Here is a 21,033-nt window from a genome sequence, read left to right as displayed (position 1 = left end):
CCAATCTCCCTGGGGATTTTCGTGGTCTTACCAAGCTCCGGGAACTCACTTTATCCTACATGAAGGAGCTAGACCTCACACAACTTCCCTCCTCGAACTTATGGACTCTACGTCTCAAACACTGCAAGATTCCGAGCTAAAATTTTCTAGCCTGAAACATCTGTCGAACTAGAACTAGAGGACTGCGATTTAGCACAGATTGATGGTCTCGAAGATTTAAAGCTTTTGGAAGTCCTGAAAGATTTTCATTGCAAATGGACAATAAACCTTAATGGGCTCGAAGATTTACGACGTCTCAGGAAGGTGGAAGGTATCTTTTCTGCTCGTCCCACTTTACCAATATTCTCCCATCCTGTTGCATTGGACGTATGCGAAAATTTAAAGCTTTTGCCAGTCCTGAATATTATTCGAGGCAGCGGTATAACAATCCTTAATGAGCTCGAAGATGCTAACCGGTTGAAGTATGGAGTCGAAGCGCCATCGAGGTCGATTACAAATCTTTGTTTTTTTCATACAATGAAGATATTCCTCAACATAATTTACCTTTTTATTAGAAAGGATGAGAGGATTCCTCTTACAAGTGAAGGCTTGTAATAAAAAATAACTTTCAGGAAAACATTTGCTGGACTTTTTGCCGTTTGATTTACGAAAAATAAACTAGTCAAGGAAAATATTTTCTGTCAATGAAAAAACCATAAGTGGGGAAAATGTTTTTCATTTTTAGATCTTGTTTCTTTCACTTATATCTAAGTATTTTTTTTTTTTTTTTTTCACCAAACACATTTTCCTTTTATTTTTATTTTTTTAAATCAAGTTTTTAATTATTTTAAATTTTTATGTTATTTTTTTCCTTTTCTTTCATTCTCTTTCCTTTTTTTCCTTCTTCTTTGGCTAATCACTGGCCATGGCAGTGGTTGACAACCTGGCCACAGACGAGCTTGGACCTCACTAGAGTAGTGAGTGGGTGAGGATGGTTGCTAGAGGTCGGCAAGGCTGCCTCACCCAAGCTTACCAGCCATGGGCAAGGACTTGGCGAGACTTGACCTCACCTGTGGCCGGTCTTTGCTGTAAATATATTCTTTTCAAACACTCTTTTACTTAAAGTATTTTATAATGGATTTTTTTATCACAATTTAACAAACATAATTTACATTTTAATTTTTTTTAACTTGAAATCATTTATATTTTCTTAAAAGCTTTTCTCAATAGTGCAACTAAACGCATCAAGCAAGATTAGCTCACAAGTCAAGTGAGAGGTCGAAGTACATAAAAAGATTATGAGGCATGCCAAAGAAAGCGATCCTCAAAATTGCCACTAAACACCTCAAACGAGATTAGCTCAGAGGGTCGAGTGACAGGTGGAAGTACATAAAAAGATTCTGAGGCACGCCAAAGAAAGAGATCCTCAAAAGTGAGATTAGCTCACAGGTCGAAGTACATAAAAAATTATGAGGCAGGCCAATGAAAGAGAGGTCCAGACGGCCTCCCCTTCCTCGAAACTAGACATGATATCTCCCACATTTCTTGATTAGAGATTCTTATACACAACGAGAGAGATCCAGACAACTGGAAAAGGTAATAACAAAGAATTTTCCCATCGCGTGGCGGCAGACAGTTAAACATGGGCTCTGGCCATACTTACTTCCTCATCAAAATTTGGTAATTTTTTTTAGTTTTGAAATCCTTGTTTTCCAAAAGGGCGCATCAAACCGGGCAAACTGATTGGGAAATGAATGTTGCTCTTCCAATTCTGGTTACCAGACGCCAGAACTTTGATTTTAGCATAAGGGGAAGAGAGAGAGAAAGAAACCATACTTATTTATTCTTATTGCTAAGTTAGATATGCTCCCATTATAACAAAGTTAGATTTGTCTCTTCCCTATTCAGATGGAAATACAGAAAGCGACAATGGGGAGTCCAATTCCTCATGAGTTATTTCTCCTATTTTTTCTCTTTTAAGCTTGTTAAAGGATCAGTCTGGATTCATATGCAAAAACAGGTTATCAATGTGAAAAGCTCTAATCTTTCCTTAATCTCTCTAGAAGAAGGAGGACGGTGCGGCCCATTGATGAAATGAGCAGGGGCGTTCTGCCCACCTCAGCCAGCCATCATCCTCCTTGCATAAGCTCAGTGCCAATAATAATAAAACAACGAATGCGGGGCCTTGGAAAATTACAGGAGGACCCTTTCGATGAATTGTTGACTTTTCTCCGGTCATAAATGTAATGCTCTCTCTCTCTCTCTATTCTCTCTCCTCCTCTGCTCTGCTCTTAGCTTCAGCATCCATTTTGACCGCTGCCCACCAAATCTTGGCCTCTTCTTCATCACCCCCTTCCTTTTCCTTCCTCCTCCCCCATCAAGACCGACCCGATATAGCCTCAATCATGGAGCCTTCCTATCCCTCCGGCGGAGGAAGGCAGCCGCCGCTGCCGTCGCCGCCCAAGAAGGAGCTCCCCCTCCAGGGCCCCCGGCCCTCCCCGCTCCGGGTCGCCAAGCAGTCCCACGCCGTCCAGAAGCCGCCCCGCCCTCACCAGCTGCCCCACCCGGCGGCCTCATCCTCGTGGGCCCCTCGCCCGACCCAACTGCCGGCGGGGGCGGCGGCGGTGGGGGGGGGGGGCGGACCAGCAGAAGCCCACGATCATCTTCGACATCTCGCCGAAGGTCATCCACGTCGAGGAGCGGAACTTCATGTCCATCGTCCAGCAGCTCACGGGTCCTCCTCCACCTCCTCCGGGTACGTGTCCCCGGCGGCCAGAGTGGCGGCGATAGAGCGGACCAGCCCGACGGGCAGGGAAAAGGGCTTTGCCGCCGCCGCCGCGGAGATGGGCGGGCCGTCGGCGGTGGCCGGCGACGACGAGCTGATGTGTATGTTGGGAGACGTCCAGCTGGCCCAGAGTCAGGGGATACTGACGCCGGCGGCCCCGCCGGCGATATCCGCGGGTTTCTTCTCGCCGGCGACGGAGCCCCACATGTTGCAAGACTTGAGCCCGTTCTGGCCCAGGAACCACAGCTACAACAGCCCGTCGGCGTCGACCCTGTTCATGGGCGGGCCTTCGGCGGTGGCCGGCGACGACGGGCTGATGATACTGACGCCGGCTGCCCCGCCGGCGATATCCGCGGATTTCTTCTCGCCGGCGACGGAGCCCCACATGTTGCAAGACTTGAGCTCGTTCTGGCCCAGGAACCACAGCTACAACAGCCCGTCGGCGTCGACCCTGTTCATGGGCGGGCCGTCGGCGGTGGCCGGCGACGACGGGCTGATGATACTGACGCCGGCGGTCCCGCCGGCGACGGAGCCCCACATGTTGCAAGACTTGAGCCCGTTCTGGCCCCCGAACAATAGCTACAGCCCGTCGGCGTCGACCCTGTTCACGGCCTTCTCTCCCTCGCCGACCGCATCCGTCGATCTCTTCAACTTGTTCTCTAACTATTGAGTGCATGGAGAAAATGATTTTCGTTACCGAATAACGGAAAATATTTTCACTCCATTTTCATGTTTCAGCTAAACATCAGGAAGTATTATCATTTTCTTGGAAAGCATTTTCCAGAAATGTCACATTTTCCACCAAACGAACTGAGTCTAAGGCTGCGTTTATTGGGGGAAAACTTCATGACAATGGAAAAAACCTTTCTGGGAAATTTTTCAAGAAAATTGTTAATTTTTCCCTTATTTGGTGATATGTGACCAAAAATGTTTCCTAGGGTTAAATCTCATTCGGAAAATGATTTCCAATCTCATGTGTGGAAGTGATGCAATGTTAGAAAAGAGAGACTGATCAGGTGACGTTTGTTCTTTTTTCCATCTATGATAATACTTTGGTGAAGAAATTCTCTTTTTATTGCAGAGCATGGAGAATATGAAAGATGAAGCTGGACAGCGAACAGTAGACATGAGAGCCTCGGATAGGAATTACGCAATTGCAGCTGTTCAGAATTTGGTTGGAATTGATGATCGTGCCAAACAAATCACCGACTTACTGGAGATGGAAGGTAATGATGAGGTGCACATTATTGGAATCTATGGTACTGATGGAATTGGCAAGACGACTCTCGCCAAGGCTGTATACGACCAGATCTCTTCTTGTTTCGACAGTTGTAGCTTTCTTGCAGAGGTCGAAGAAACCACACAAAGTTCTGGTGGAATGCAGTTTTTGCAAAATAAGTTGATACGTGATATCCTTGAACGAAATCATGAAGATCCTTCTTTTGATGAAACAATAAAAGATTTCGTGGATATATTTTGTGAAATGAAAGTTCTAATAGTTGTCGATGCCGTGGAAAAGCCATCCGATCTTCATGCTATTGTAGGAGACCAGCTTCATTGGTTTGGTCCAGGTAGTCGAGTAATTGTGACTTCTCAAAATGAGGAAATTCTCGAAGGGTATGATTCCGACAAGGCTCCCACCTACAAGGTTAGTGAGTTGGATGATGGTCAAGCTTTTGAACTTTTCTGCAAGCATGCATTCAGGATGCAATCTTCCATGCCTGATTATGATGGACTCTCAAACTGCATTGTCGATGCTACAAAGAAACTACCATTAGCAGTTGAAGTCATCGGTTCATTTTTGCGGGGTAAATCAATACAAGAATGGGAAAAGATGGAGAAGGCAATGAAAGCACGTCTGATGAGTTCTCAAAAGACTATGGTTGGCCTTCAAGAGCTATTGGATATATGTTACGGAGAACTGGATCATCGGCAAAAGATATATATCTGGACATTGCATGTTTTATCTCTGGTGTGGATGCCCGAATTGCTTCATATATGTGGCCCAATTGTTACCTTCCATCTTCTGGTTGCATTCTAATGCCCCTGGCAAAAATTGGAGAAAACAATGAACTGCAGATGCACAGATTGCTGAGATGCTTTGGCAAAAGAATTTTTAAGCAAGAGGGATCTGGAGATCCAAGTTCACGTAGATTTTTCACACAGGATATGATTCGAAAAGCAATGAACAGGGAGAAGGTAAAAACTTTTGGTTCAGTTTGTCTTCGGCAAACAAACATCTTGACATATGGGCTGCATTTTTCTTTTTATGTCACATTTTCTGAGGGAATAATATCATGTGTGTACTCTTTAGCATGTAGGGCAAGGAAAGCATCCTTTTTTCTGATTGGTATTTTGTTTTACAGCTTCTGATGATTATGTTACTTATTTTATATGTAGGGAATCGAAAACGTTGAAGCTCGTGATTCATGCATATTAACAGCTGTAAATTTTGCGTTCATGCCAGCCATAAGTTTTCTCAAGTTGGATGGTGCAGAAGTTTCTGGAGATTTTGCAGGTGTATTTCCGAGTTTAAGGTGGCTTTGTTGGCAAAGGTTTCCTCTGGATTTTAGAGCAGAAAATTTTGTATTAAGAGAGTTAGTTATTCTTGATCTGTCTTGGAGCAAAGTCACGGAAGAATGGGGAGGTTGGAGTAAAATCAAGGTGGTTTGGTGTTCATTTGGTTATTTTATAGTTGCTTTGTTGAATTAAATATCTGCGAATTGACCATGTGCGTGTTTTCCCTTTTGGCTTTGCAGATGAAGAAATTGAAAGTCTTGAATCTTACCGGGTGTTCTGACTTACTGTTCACTCCTGACTTCTCTGATTACAAAGATTTGGAAATCCTGATTCTTGAACGATGTTCTCATTTGGTGAAGCTAGATCCTTCAATTGGCAATTTGAAACATTTAGTTTACCTGAATTTGAAGTTCTGCTCCCAATTGAACTGGTTGCCAGTGGAACTAGGTTGTACGACAGCTCTGAAAGAGCTTTTTATTGACGGGACTTCTGTACGGCAGATCCCCATCTCCATAGGCAATTTGAAGCAACTCGAAATTCTCAGTGGCTTAAATTGCTTCCCATTGACTCACCTGCCCAGTTCAATTTGTTATCTGACTGTTCTCTCTGAATTCTCATTAGAAGGTGCCAAAATTTCTAAGCTCCCGAGCTCACTGGGAAAGCTGCAAAAGCTAAGACGCTTGTCATTGAGGGATTGCCGTTGTTTGGAGAAACTTCCATATTCCATCGGTGAAATTGGGTCATTAGAGGAGTTGGATATATCGGCGACTAGTGTCTCTGAACTCCCAGATTCAGTAGGAAATCTGAAAAGCTTGAAAGTGCTGAGAATGGACTCATCTTTCATTCGAGCATTTCCTGGGCAGATTGGGTATCTAACCAAGCTCGAAGAACTACATGCGTCCTGGTGTTGGAGTTTGAAGGGGGCCATTCCCCATGATATTAAGGGACTACATTGTCTGAGATCATTGACGCTGGGCCATTCCAGTATATCTAGCCTACCCCCTGCAATCTCCACCATCGGTGGTCTTCACACCCTGGATTTAATTCAGTGCGATGAAATTGAAGAGTTGCCGAAGCTTCCCCCGTCTCTAATTTGTCTGCGTGTGAGTTCTGAAAGGATGAAAGCGATACCCCTTCTTGAAGATTTGAAGGAGTTGGAGGAGCTGTGCCTAAGTGATGGGGACTGGGAGGCACGCCGACCTCCCTCCAAACTGCCAATGCCAGAATCCAACGTGAAACGAATGATTGACAAACAATCCTTCTTGATATCTTTTCCCAGACTGAGGAAACTAGAACTTTCTCTTTCGCAAGTTATCAAGCTGAAGTTTGGGCCTACGGATATTCCTCCCCTCAAAAGGCTCAAAATGCTTACCCCCCCTGGTTTGAGCTGTAGAGATGTATCTGAGCTTCCCAAGAAGCTGTTATCGTTCAAGCTCTACCACTCTGCGATAGAAGAGATTGAAGGGCTTGAAGGGCTTGAAGCCCTGAAGAGGCTAGATATATCAAACTGCAAAATACAAAATCTCAATGGGATTGGCCAGATAACCTCACTGAGGAGTTTGATTCTATCTGACTGTGATGACCTCAGTTTACCTGATCTATCAAACTTGAAGTCGCTGAAAGTTTTAGAGATCATTCGATGCAAAAAGATCAGTCAAATTGAAGGCCTAGAAAAATTAACATCTTTGGAAAAGCTGAATATCAGTGAATGTCCGGCTGAGAAGTCGGCGCAAGTACAGGATGCATTGAAGTATGTAATGGCTCGTTTTCCAAATACGTGATGCTGGATTCTCCTCAGTTCTAACTGATATCTGTGCATGGCCATCCACCTTGTTAAGGGAAGCTAGGGGAGCAGGCGAATTAGGCAAATTCGTTGGAGTCAATTTCAAGCTTGATTCTATTGAATTCCCCCTGAAGACAAGTTGAGGCCAAAATCAACCGCCGTGAGCAAAAAGCAGCCCCTCCAGGTGAGCACATCGGTCTCTTCCGAAAGGAAAGTTGTGCACCAGTTGATTTTCTCCTTAAAAAATTCAGCTGGAAAAATCTGTAACGCCTCAAGTGTATGCTACTTTCTGGCAGATTTGTCACTTGGAATATTGGGTCACTTTGATGTTTGGAGTTCTCATTCTTTCTTTACCTATGGTTTATGACGTTATGCCTTTAGTTGATTTGTCAAATTTTTAGTTACCATGTGTCTCCTCACTTCTAGATCAAGTTTATGAATTCCGCTGCCAAATCGATGCTGTCGTAGGCTTATCTGAAAGGGAAGGATGTTTTGCATCTTTTGACATGAGTGACGTGGTTAATTTTTACATTTATTTTTCATTACATGCTGTTCAACTTTTCTACTTCTTCTTTCAATTTAAATATAGTTTTTACACTTAAATTTTTGCTTATAGACTATTTGTGCTTTTCATAAGAAAAATTAGGGATCGAATTCATTTGGAATTTGATCCCGAACCAAAAATATCTATATTGCATAAACTTGCATATTGCACTTTGCGTGGACTCGAGTTCATATATCTCATTTTTGCGTATCCTTTACTTTTAAAATTCGTCCAAATAATGATCACTCTCGAATCACCCATTTTGCTTCACATTTTCGCATTATTAACCCTTTTAATTTGCCTCCTTTGTGGATATGCCGCTAATCCAAGTCCCACGAAGGAATTGCTTTCACAGTCGTAAAGGCTGACTTTCTTACCTTAGCCCGAAAAGCCCGTCCTTATGTCTTCCCCTTCATTCCTAAGGAGCTAAGGAACAAACGGCAGAACTTAGAGAAAGCGCATAGATCCACCTGCAGTTTGTCTACGTCCTGATCGGAAAGATACGTTGGTGATTAAATAGGAAAATACTGGACAAGCAAATAAGGCTTTTTTAGGTATACCGTATAGGGAAACAATGGCACATTAAATTTGAACCAAATTGGTCAAGATAGGATCTCCTTGGTCGGCCATACACCTCTAAATCCAAGGGGCAATAGACTTCCTTTGAACCCCAAGCATGGTACAAACCCTTAGGCAAAAGGGCTTCCTCTTTTGAATGGACTATAACCCTTAAGTATGGCACGAACCAGTGGACAAATCATCTCCCCTTTGACCGGCCAATAACCCCATGCATGGTACAAACCATCGGACAAAAGACCTCACCATATGGAGCTTGGACAAGGACCTCCATTGTACCCCAAAAATGGGTCCAAACGGTGAGCATAAATTGGGGAGTGGGGAGTATAAAGAATAAATTTCTTCACTTCGTAACCATTCAATCCATGAAAGAGAGAGGGAGTGAGGGAAATAGAGAGTGAGCTGGAGAACATCTCCCACAGCTCTCCCAAACCGTGGGTGAGTGAATGAGAGTGAGTTTGGCCGTGAGAGCACGAGAGAGTGAGTTGAGAAGGAAACGAGAGTGAGAAATTTGAGAGAGGTCCATCCAGGCCTGTTCATTTATTTCCTTCCATCATTTAATGTAGGAGTAATGTTTTTCGTGTGCTCCCTGTCATCTATTGTTCATCAGATCTGCCGAGCGCGAAATCGTAGTTTAAAGCCAAGTATGTTAGTCTGTCTCGCCCTATTGGGTGTTGCAAACTCATTATCTCGGTCCCACCAGTTTGATTAGCCTGGATATGAGGTTTGATTATGTCTTGTTTAATGCTTAAATCATGTGTTTGTGTCAAAGTCTGTGATTCTCCCATACCAGAGCTGGGGGTTATCGAATAAAGAGTGATGATGCAAAGAGGATAAATACAACTGGGAGTGAGGTCAAGATGATTGGTGCTAAGAGTTCTAGGATATAAATGATTATATTATTTAGGAGCTTTGAAGAGAGAGTTAGCCTCCCATGCACATACTAGTCGAGAGTTGATATCGCTCTCTTGATGAGGCCATGAGAGGTTGAAATCAATTATTGAGCCTAAAGAGTCTGTTGTCTCACTCAATGGACTAGAGGCCCAAGTGAAGTTGGGCGTGGTACGATCTCGTATAAAAGTACTATTCGTCGTATTGTTCATTGAAACAACTATAGAAGGAAGATTGGCCTGGCGAATTCCGCTCCTCAAGCGCTGCACGGGGTATTCCATGGCCAAGGAACTATTGACCTGTGATACTTGCATCTTAATGTTCTCATCAAAACCGGCCATTATGTTTGCTTACCCAAAAACAACGAATTTGCCTCAAAGTCGTGTTCCCCCTTTGCGGTGAACCTCATCATGTCGAGTTAGTTGATTTTCTCATATCCGTGTTTATATTGATGTCTAGTGATGTTAGAATTAGGTTTCGTTTATTTTGCGAAAAATAAATTATTTGAAAAACAATTTTTAAAATTGATCGTTTTTATCACTTACAAAAATAAATAAATGAAAAATATTTTTTATCATTCACAAAAATATCTAGACATGAATTGTGATCATTGATTAAATTTTTTTTGTTAATTAATTATTTCGAGTTATACAAATGAGCATTTTTAGAAGAAAAAAAAATATTTTGAATTATTTATTTTCTGCGAAACAAACAGAGCCTTAGTGTTCGCCCATTCATTTTGCACTGAGCACTTATGCAATCGCCATTCAAGTGTCATGGACCGATAGTTTCTTGGCCATGAAACAGCCTTTGCAGCACCTAGTGAGCCGAAAACACTGGACTAGCCTTCTGTTTATAATTGTTCCAAAGAAGAGTATGGCGAATTGCATCATCACGTAGGATTGCATCACACTTAGTTTAGCTCGGGCATCCAATGTTTTGCATGAGACACACAGAACATTAAGGTGCAACAAGTGATTTCAGCTTGCCATGGTCTCATCGGGAAAGCGACATCAACTATTGATTAGTCTATACACGGGAGGCCAAACTTGCTTTTAAAACTCCTGGTAGTTATAATTGTTCTATTATAGAATTCCTAGCACAAATACTCTAACATCACTACTAAGAACTAGTTGTATTGTCCCTTCTACATCACTCATTCTTCACTTCAATCACACCAAGCTCTACTCACAAGGATAATTTAGCACGGGAGAATCCTGTCCATGACACAAGTCTATCCTGTGTGATTTATTGTGGGTGTCATGTGCGCCCTCATCCGGACTGGGCCTTGGTCCGTGTCTCCCTTGGATGTTATCTTACATTCTAGTCTGTTTTTTCCATGAGGAAAATATAAAATGTTGGAGATGAAAAAGATTTTCAAAAAAAAAAAGAATTGCATTTAGGTAAGAATTTCATCACGGTATTTAGTTTATTTAAACTCAATTTCATATCTAGGTTTAACATTTCATTATCGACAAAGTTTAGGGAAATTTGCATTCATTAGCCTAGAATAATTGCATTTTTTATGTCGGGCATGGCTGGGATCCTGTTCAAGGCTTAATGTAAAGGCGGTATTTAATTTTGCCCAACAAAGTTCGGGTTCTTACTCTATTAATGTCATATTGATATATCTTGTTCGACTTTTAGTGTGTTTCAATGTCGTTAGTTTTCCATGTTTTATGAAACGTAAAAGAAATTGAATGAAAAAAAGACTGCGAAACTTTTCCCATAAAAGTGAGAAGACACCAAATTGAGTGTTGGATAATTTCTAGCATAACTAACGCCGCGTTCCCATAAGAAATCCCATTCCAGCGACAGAAATCAAGCAATAATAGCAAGAGAACGGCCATTACATTGAGTCGAGAGTAAGAGAGAGGTGAGGTCATGACCGCGAGGGAGAGTCGTATGCAAGGCCACGACTGTGATGTAGGGATGGAGGGCTGAAGGTGAAAGTTTAGCCGAGAGGCGACTGAGAGCAAGACGAGGCGAGAGAATTAAGAGGATCTTGCGTGAGGAGGATTAAGAGTGGACCAAAGGTTAGGCTTTCTTTTTTAGGGAAAGTACCTGAGGAGTGTTGAGGACTGAAGGAGGCGCACCGACCATGAGAGAGAGTTAATTAGGGTTTTCAAAATATAAAAACTAATATATATCGGCATTCCACAACCTAAATCATGAGGAAGAGAACATGAAAATGATAGGCTCACTTCTCCTTCCAAATAACAGAGTGAAGAATAACAAACAATACGGGACTGGGCGATCGCCATTCACTTTTCCTTCCGAATTTTCTCGCCGACCATCTCTCTCTCTCTCCACCCACTCCCAACCCCGCATTCAGAACATTATACACCCCAAAGCCCATGAATACAGAAGGCGGATTACTTACAGATTAGCAGAGTCTCTAATGGGGTGTCATCTGTTCTCACATTTTTTTCTTGTTTATCTAATCTTCTACTACTCTTTCCATTATTTAATTTGGTGAGTTCATTCTTATCATTTGGACTTAGGGGTGCGGGAGAAACCAAGTAAGGCACGTTCATCTCGGTGGTTTTTTTTTTTTTTTTTTGGGTAATTAGGCCTATATTAGATATAGGCGTTTCAGAGAAAGGATAAATTTGTTTTTAGAACATTTAAAAAAAAAGAATAAAAGGTCTTGGAAAACATTCCATTTTAACACTCTTTTCTGTTTATATTGCGTAGAAACCTCTACCATGTCCTTTCTCAGCACTTTCAGTCCCATAAGATTGATACCGGCTGACAGATAGGTTTTGTTTTATTGCAGTACGGCTTCTAAGTTGAGGAGTTCCGGAGCCTCATAAAAATATCATGACATTCCAGTGCCGTCCAAGGATGGCCATCCCTGAAACTGTTGATTGCAACTGTGTTTTGAGGTTCTTCCGGTCCCAAAGTCGCACTAGAAGTAGACAAGGGGAAAGAAAGGGAGAAATAAGGAAATCTAGTGTGATCCATTTGCAAGCAATAATCAAAAAAGAGAAACCAACTTCAGTACTCTTTTCTGGCCAATTCATAATTATTAGGCAAGTAACTTATCTTTCTTGAGGCTTGCTATGTCTTGTAGGATGTTTATGTCTCAAGCTTGTCTTAGTTCAATAGTTAAAAGAGAACAAGTGAATAGACTGATTAAAGTGTTTTCTCCATGATCATGTATTCTATTTTCAGATTTATCCTTGCAGTATCAGGAGTTGTGGCCTAAATGCGGGGAATGTGTTTTGACATATATACTATGTTCTGTCATCTGGTATCCATCTACCGTATTTACCCTCTGCCTTCTTTAATTTTCAAATCGCGAGTGGCTTGTCTTGTTGTAAGCATTAGGTGGGTTCCAAAATACATCGAAGCTACTTTACCTTTCCTTCATTGAGTCCAAACACACTCATATATTTGATATTTTTTAGTGAGGCAACATCACCTGTCATATGAGTGTTAAATTCAACAATGAATCCCTACCCTATTTTCATCCGACTAGAGGTCTGAGACAAGGCGACCCTCTATCTCCATAGCTGTTCATCCTGCTGTCAAATGCCTTATCAACTCTTATTAACAACGCAGTCGAGATGGGAAATATTAAAGGTATTAAGCTGAATCGCTGGAGTCCCACTCTATCTCATTTACTTTTCGCTGATGACGCCATTTTCTTCCTAGATGCAAAGCTTACTGAATGTCAAAATTTAGCAAGTGTTCTATATGAATATTGTTCAGCTACAGGATAAGCTATCAATAGAAATAAATCTGGTCTGTTTTTTTAGTAATGATTGCCCTATTAGTTTGCAAGAAAATCTTGCCAGAGAACTAAGAGTTCCTGTGTTGAATAAATCTGGCAAGTATCTTGGCATACCCTCTGGTTGGGGGAAATCTAAACGGGACATGTTTGCGTGGCTTTTGGGTCAAGTTCATTCAAAGCTGGAAGGATGGAAAGAGCAGCTTATTTCAAGAGGAGGTAAAGAAGTCTTAATCAAAACAGTTGTGCAAGCGATTTCTCAGTATACAATGTATGTCTTTAGAATCCCTGCTGCTGTTTGTAAATCTATCGAACAGATGATAGCTAGATTTTGGTAGCAAACAAAAAACAGCAAACCCGGTATTCATTGGAAGAATTGGGAGGCTATTAAGAGTAGAAAAGATGATGGGGGATTGGGATTTTGTGATCTTATGGCCTTCAACAGAGCACTATTAGGAAAACAAGATTGGCGACTAGCTCAACAACCTTCATCTCTGTATAGCATAGTACTAAAAGGTTTGTATTTTTCCTATCAGAATTTTTGGCAAGCAACTAAAGGTACTAAACCCTCTTGGGGCTAGCAGCGCCTCTTGCTGGGCTGAGACTCTATCAGAGACAAGTCACTTTGGTCTGTCGGTAATGGTACAAAAATTAAAGTTAGAGAAGATAAATGGCTGCCTAAGGGTGTTCTTGGAGGCCCTGCTCCTAAAGGTGAACCTGAAGAAGTTGTTGGTTTTATAATTCCAGAATCTAACGTTTGGAATACAACCTTACTGCGTCAAAGTTTTGACAACCAAACAGTTGAAGAAATTACCTCTATCCCTCTACAACCTCAATTTACGGAGGATAAACTAATTTGGAGTGGAAAGCAGAATGGGGAATTCATAGTGAAGAGTTGTTATAACAAGATCAGAGCACAGCAAACAAGCAATCACAACTTTCAAGCCTCTTCCTCTTTTTAAGTGCCTCACAAATTGTGGAACTCAATCTGGACATTGAATACCACGCCTAAACTCAGATCGTTTCTTTGGTTAGTTTGCAATAATGCATTGGCAACTAGAGAAAATTTATATAAGCAACACATTTTATCAAACCCGCTTTGCTGTCTGTGCCCTAACCAAGTACCAGGGACACTTGAACACCTTTTCTTGTTCTATCCATGGACATTAGATGTTTGGTTTCATCCAGAAATCAACATCAATCATCATTTCACAGGAGTGCATCGCATAGAAAGATGGTTGCTTGATCTAATTGGCAAAAAGGACGGCTTACTAGACCTAGCGACGACTACGTCAATCCTCTGGTATATCTGGAAGGCTTGGAATCACTACATCTTTCGGCAGCAGCAACCAAAAGCTGAGCAAGTCTTGTTTTCCGCCTTAGCAGATGCCAAATCCCACCGTTGTATCAAGGAGACCCTACAGAGGAGAGGCTCACCAAATACAGAATCAACTCAAAGATGGTACAAACCGGACCAAGGAGTCTTAAAGATTAACATTGACACGGCTTACCGGTCCCTTTGCAGTGACGCTTCGGTGGCCTGTGTGTGTAGAGACTCCTCTGGCCTCTTGATTGATGGTTTCACGCGTGCCGTCCCTACCTCTTTGGCCTTGCACGCTAAGGTGGTGGCCCTTAATCGCACTCTTCATTTTTTGCTCCAGCATGGACGAGGACTAGATCGAATGGATGAGGAATCCGATTGCTTGACTTTCGTGGACATTATCATCCACCTTGATCGAACGCCGTGGGAGTTCAGATCTCTCTTCGAAGAAAACGAGGCGTTGATGCTTCGATGCCCTAATCTCCGCATTGCTCATTGCAACAGAGAGGCAAATACCGTTGCGGACCCAGCCGCGAAGGCCCATGCGGCTTCAATTCTTCCTACTAATTGGGTGCTTTCTCCTCTGCCTTTTCTACAAGATCTTTTGTACTCTGAACTTATGCTAAGTGTAAACTCGACGATGGGAGTTTAATAGATGAGTTATTTTCGTCCAAAAAAAAAAAAAACATCACCTGTCATAAAAGTTAACAATCTAACATCTTAGTAAGCTTTAACAATGTTGCTATTCGATTATATGCCAATTAAATAATTATTTATCTCATATTTTTGGATGACAGAACACCCGAAAAATTTCGATTAAAACTTAAAGTGAGCTCATTTTTTTCGACCAAAAAAAAATTCATAATAGACTTTGTCTCAAATAAAAACCTAGTGAGCATGCATATCTCACATGCCACTTTCCAAATCATAATTAGGTTTTTTTCTTTTTCATTTTCTTTCTTCGTTTCTATGTTTATCTTCTTCTTTCCCTCTTCCTCCCGTTGACTCTTCTGCTCATCTTGTAGCTCTTGAAGCATGAACATCTTCATGTCTCCGATTCAGTGAAATTCTCTGTTCAGGTTATATGATAAGTTCTTCTCTGAGGTGCCGGATCCCCTTGGTTCAATCTTTCTCTGTTGCGTTCCTCTACCGTAGACAATGGAAGGAAATGCATTGTTTCAGCTCAGAAAAGATGGCATGCACTGTGTGATGTCCCAATGTAGGACAATTAACCCCTCATGTCCACAATGGAGAGCATCACAGAATGTAAATGTTTTAGATTGCAGAACCTTTAATGCCCACCTCATCCTCAGCCTCATGGAGTGTCCAGATGGGATTTCGCCGTGCCTTTTGCAAGTTGAAGGCGCGTTAGATCATTTTGTCCTGCTGAGTTCTCGATTCGTCGGCAAAATTCATATCGTCCTTTGTTCAACTTGAAAAGAATCCAAAGTTCTAGCGGCATGCTCTTTGAATTAGCTGAACATCATTACGATCCGGATCCCGGGTGTTTTTATCGGTTGGTAAGAGTGATGGAATTTGGATAATGGGCTTCGAGTGGGGTTTATGGGCTAACCTTGCGGGCTGAGGTCCGATGAATTAGACTCATGCAAATTGGAAAATGGACGAATTGGGCATTCTTGATATTTATTTTATTTATTTATTTTGGTACATTTAAAAAATGATACCTTGAATTAGTTGGCTAAAGTTCAAGCATCGGTAGTTATGATGCATTTGATAATCATTATGTTTTCGGAAATGTTTACGCGAACTTATTCTTTTTTTATTCTATTTCCGAGAACAATTTACGAAAGTATTTGAAAGTCAATGGACAAATAAATTTACAGGAGAAACTTTAGGAGCTTGTGTACAAATCATAAAATTTGTATATATTCCGTAATCTCTCTCTCTTCCTCAACTGCCCATCAATTCCTTAAGCTTCCTCCGTTACTCTCTTTTCTTAACCCACAATCCAGGTCTAATATACTCGAGAATAAGTGTTTTAATTTTAGATTGTTAGAGATATTTAAGATTTTTTTTTTTTAAGAATTTTTCCTATGTCGTCTCACCTAGAAGATGCTTTTACGTAATATGAGGAGCAGTCCGCCAAACGCTGCAAACCTTTCCTTATCAGAATGTGCAACAAGTATTCATGAGGAAATTGCCATCAAACAAACTCCACCTTGGAAGTCATCGACTTTGATAGCGCTTCACGACTTCGCCTCGTCCTTTGCCTCGCCCTTCACTGTTGCCCACAATATTTTCTCTGAAGCCATTTGTATCTTCTCTAGACTCGTCAGATTGAATCTTAAATATAAATGAACCATGAATCACTCCGATTTTGAAGTGTTTATCGTAAATGAGTTTTAAGACTAAAATAAATGAGTTTAAATTAGAGTTTAAAACCCATTTCCAAAACACCAGGCTTATAAAAATATTTTTAAAAATCAAAATTATAATTATTTACTTTTTCTTTTCTTTTTTTTTCTTTCTTCTTCGTTAGGTCGGCTGGTGGCTGGCAACCAGCCAGGCGAGGGACAAGCTCGTTGGACGCTGGCGAAGCCCGAGCTTGCCGAGGTCTGGCGCTGGCGATGCTCAAGCTCACCGATCTGGTGAGGTCTCGACCTCGCAGACGTCTAGTGAGACACCTCACTGGCCCGTGGCAATGGAGAGCATGGCGCGGTCGTTCTCGAGGAGCTTTAGGGTTGTGCCCTGGGGCTTCCATGGTTCCGCCATGACCAGGCTCTCGCTCTCCCTCTGTCTCTGTCTATCTCTCTCTCTCACATCTCTGGGAGAAAATAATGCATAAGAAAGAAGAGAGAGAGAGTGCCTCGTTCTTTACAGTACAGGTGGGACCCTTTCATGGCACATTGAACGAAGAGAGGAGACAGACAGGTCGAGGCGTTTTCAAAATTTCTACAGATGGGCCTCATATGATGTGGTGCTCTTGTGTACACAATATTTTCTCAAAGCTAGATATTCCGGTGGTTTGAAGTATTACCAAGATATCTGTGCTTTAACAACTTTTATAATTAAAGAATCTACCTGGACTCGGACTCGAACGGTGCATATTCAACTTTGGGTTCCAGCTGGAGGACCCTGGCCGAGTTTAGCTCCAGACTGTGAGACCTGCGTGGAATCCATCCTCGTTTGCCAAGGTGAGAAAGTAAAAATAAAACATAAAACCAGGACTTGACAGGACAACCGATCACTTCATTGCATCGTCTTTATCGATCCGATTGAATGGAACTGACTTGAGAGGGCCACCAATCAGTTCACTGTATCTGCTTTATCGATGCCAAGTTCCAACCACTGAAAAGTCCTTTTCGTCTCTTTGTTTTTTTCTCGACTTTTTGTAATGGAGAAAGACTTATAATGTTGTCTGAAAATGTCTATAGACCTCCTATGCCCAACGGGAGAGAGAGAGAGAGAGAGAGCGAGCGAATTGGTCCGGGCGGGGCGTTTCTAATAATTCTCCGACTTATGGCTCCTGAAGATGTGGCTGCTGGAAGGAAGAGAAAATGCCCGGTTTGTTTCCTCTGGATCTCTGAGATTTGTATTATTATTTCTTCGATATGAATATGGCGGTATCGATCCTCTGCTTGTGGTTCAGACCCTCAAATTGCTAAACATCGTCTGAAATGTTACAATTCTCCTTTGACGTGAACGATTGAATCAAATCAAAATTACCAGATCGTATCAAAACTTCAAGCACTATTGATGTTGTACGCTGGGTCTGTTAAGTATTGATTTGCTTTCCCCTAAAATTTGAGATACCATTTAAATTTGAGAAAATTATGAAAAGATTACGTGGGAATTCACTAATCAACGTTTGAGTATTACGAAAGTTCTGAAAATAATGGATCTTAAAACAGCCAAAATGCATGAGCTGCAAGATTCACTTGCAGTCAGCTTGCTGTGTTAGGCTCGGCTCCATCGGAACCAAGAAACTGTTTTTTTTTTTTTTTTTTTAGGCCAGAACCATAAAGACTTGGTCTGGAACACTATGTTTACTTTAGTTTCCTTGATTTGACAGGAATTATCTTCATTGTTATCGTGTGGAATCAATTACGAAGTATTCCTGAGTTTTCGAGGTGAAGATACTCGCAAAACGATCACAGATCACCTTCATAGCAGATTGACAAAGGCAGGAATCAAAGTCTTTAGAGATGACGAAGAGCTCCGTGCCGGAGAAGAGATCCATCCGAAGCTAAAAAACGCAATCAAGCAGTCGACGATCTCAATAGCTGTCTTCTCTAAGGATTATGCTTCCAGTAGAAGTTGCCTCATGGAGGCGGTACAAATGTGGGAGTGCCGAGAATTGAATGGACAGACTATCATCCCGATTTTTTATGATGTTAGTCCCAACGATGTAAAACGCCAGGCTGGGGATTTCGGAAGGTCCTTCGAGAAACATGTGCAGAATGGAGTCAACGCAGATACCATACTCAGCTATCTCGAATTGGGACATTCATTCGTCGACTAGAGAACTTGAGTTCCTTAAATTTGAGAAATTGCTGGCGAGTCAAGAAGTTGCCCCCAGAACTGGCCCAGATGAAATCTTTGAAGGAACTTCTGATTGATGGAACTGGCATCGACATAATTTATATCCAGAAAGGTTCTTTGCAGTGTCTTAAAAAACTTAGTGCTTGTGGCTGTGAAGAGTTGAAAGATATATCCACAATCAGCTGCCTAGACAGTCTCACAAGTCTTGCTCTGGATGGTGCTAAAGAGGTGCGTGTTCCAAAAACTTTTGAATTTCCTCAGAAACTTCAGAGACTTTCTCTAAGGGAATGTCGTAGGTTCAATAAACTTCCCCCTTCGATCGAGAAGCTGGGGCTGCTCGAGGTAATGGACCTCTCATTCACTGGAATCAGTGAACTACCAGAGTCAGTCAAGGGATTGAGAAATTTGAAGACGCTGAAGATGGAACACACACACCTACAAAAATTTCCTGAATATATTGTGGAGTTAGGGAAACTGGAAGAGATAGATTTCTCTGGCTGCATAAGTTTGGGGGGCCAAGTTTGTTGTGATATTTCAGTATTATCCTGTTTGAGAATTTTGAGATTGAAGTCATCCAATGTGGCTGAGCTGCCTCGGGGCATTTGCGATCACTCTCGCCTCCAAATCCTTGACATCCTTAAATGCAACCAACTTAAAGAACTACCAGCGTTGCCCCCCAGTTTACTCAGTCTCCGCTGGGGATCCAGAGACATGGCAGTCCCGGACTTGTCATATCTGACAAATCTGAAAGAGCTACGCTTGAAATCGGGGTCATCGAGTCAGACCCCAAACGTTGAGTGGATCGCGAGATTACCAAGTCTAGAGACCTTGCAATTGTCCGTTTCAAAGGTCACCAATCTCCCTGGGAATTTTAGTACCCTTACTCAGCTCCGGGAACTCTCTTTATCCTACATGAAGGAGCTAGACCTCACACAACTTCCCTCCTCAAGCTTATTGACTTTGCGGCTCAAATACTGCAAGATTCCGGAGCCAACATTTTCTAGTCTGCAACATCATCTGTCAGAACTAGAACTAAAATACTGCGAATTAGCAGAGATTGATGGTCTTAAAAATTTTAAAAGTTTGGTAGTCCTCAAAATTTCTTATTGCGGAGGTGTGACAAACCTTAACGGGCTCGAGGAGTTACCACGTCTCAGGAAGGTGAAAGGTATCTTTGAAGATGGACCCAGACTACCAAAATTATCCGAGCGTGTTGAACTGGACATATGCCCAGCTACTTAATAGTCTCTGCCCTGTACGAACTGCTGTTGTACTTTCGAGTCTTCGACAGGACATCTCCTTTTAGTCTAAGAAGCTGGAGAGCGACCTAAGGTACATGCTCCAATTCTGTTTACGATTCTTTTTATCCGAAGCAAAGTTGGATTTTATCGGTTCCATGAAGTCCTTATGTGCATATTGCACTGGATCTGTGGAGGGTCACAAGATACCCCGGGCAAATTCTTGGCACCGGGCGATTGGTAGCGGCATCAACAATCTTGCATCAAAACCATTGCTGAAGGTAACCCCCACACTTGAATTGCTGCATATATTGTCAGTGTTCTATTTGTACTGCTTTTAAAGGTGGGATTCACCAAAACACCGTTTACTGTTATTTGTAGCCTCTAGGATGCATCCTCCAAAAGCCATCCACTGCCGCTCACCTCTTCGATCGCAATAAGATCCACCATATTTGGGCGACGTTGCCAGGACTCCGTAATCGTGAGCCATCACGGGCCTGTGCTTTCGTCAGCTCTGCTGGTGAAATTCATCCTGAACACCGCCTCCAGTGTTGCCATTCTTCATTCGAGTTAATCAAGTCGTTGGGTTCCCGAATCTCCCGGAGTTGATTATAGTATGGTGATGACGAAAGCTTCACCAAGACGGTGGTTTTTGTTTTCTTTTCTCAAATTATTGCACATGAATTTTTAACTTCTGCAATAGACATAACGTTCGATCTAACAAGCTAAAAGACGTCCAGTCTGTTCTTTATTCATTCTCTGCATTTGCTACCAGAGCCTCTCCTTCTAACCTTTCTATTTTATTTGAAAAAAAAAACTAGAAGATAATAATCTCACAAAACTCGTTCCTGCCAAGAAAAAAAGAGCCAAGAATGAAAAAAATTGGAAAAATCACAAGAATAAATGAGGCCTTTCTTTGAGGTAACTTTAGAATCAACCGGCTAAACATATAACCAAATCTTGAATGCGAGCAAAGATTATGATTTCTCAATTCGTGAAAATTTAGATTTTACTAATGTTGAAACAACGATATCAAAAAGACAAGCGCATTCATAGTGTAAAATGATTTAGGAAGAAATTCCTGAAATTACCGCGTCACACAAACTCCGGTGGCGGAAATGCCCATTGCCTATCTCTCTGCAATGCTCCTGTAGCTG

The 21,033-nt window shown here is 41.9% G+C and overlaps 4 protein-coding genes across 4 annotated transcripts in view; all 4 read left to right on the top strand.

Annotated features, from left to right (window-relative positions):
• LOC104439801 (disease resistance protein RUN1-like) overlaps positions 1-21,033 on the top strand; it is a 98,888-nt gene that overhangs the window by 68,846 nt on the left and 9,009 nt on the right. The window lies entirely within an intron of this gene.
• Positions 2,385-7,609, top strand: LOC108956903. The gene is made up of 4 exons (XM_039309670.1): positions 2,385-3,401; positions 3,846-3,990; positions 4,111-5,428; positions 5,524-7,609. Exons 1-3 carry the CDS (start codon positions 2,385-2,387, stop codon positions 4,803-4,805), a joined length of 1,857 nt encoding a protein of 618 aa, XP_039165604.1. The 3' UTR covers positions 4,806-5,428; positions 5,524-7,609.
• On the top strand, positions 4,949-18,618 carry LOC104434638 (disease resistance protein RPV1). Its single transcript, XM_039309669.1, has 6 exons — positions 4,949-4,963; positions 5,165-5,428; positions 5,524-7,034; positions 17,531-17,660; positions 18,169-18,182; positions 18,246-18,618. Exons 1-6 carry the CDS (start codon positions 4,949-4,951, stop codon positions 18,616-18,618), a joined length of 2,307 nt encoding a protein of 768 aa, XP_039165603.1.
• On the top strand, positions 18,584-20,647 carry LOC104437572 (disease resistance protein RPV1). The gene is made up of 3 exons (XM_039308781.1): positions 18,584-19,970; positions 20,074-20,157; positions 20,258-20,647. The coding sequence occupies exon 1, from the start codon at positions 18,687-18,689 to the stop codon at positions 19,878-19,880; it is 1,194 nt and encodes a 397-aa protein (XP_039164715.1). The 5' UTR covers positions 18,584-18,686; the 3' UTR covers positions 19,881-19,970; positions 20,074-20,157; positions 20,258-20,647.

This window comes from Eucalyptus grandis, chromosome 3 (assembly GCF_016545825.1).
Source record: "Eucalyptus grandis isolate ANBG69807.140 chromosome 3, ASM1654582v1, whole genome shotgun sequence".
NCBI lineage: Eukaryota > Viridiplantae > Streptophyta > Magnoliopsida > Myrtales > Myrtaceae > Eucalyptus > Eucalyptus grandis.
The sequence above is the reverse complement of the archived record's forward strand: the minus strand, read 5'-3'. Positions and strand labels throughout refer to the sequence as shown.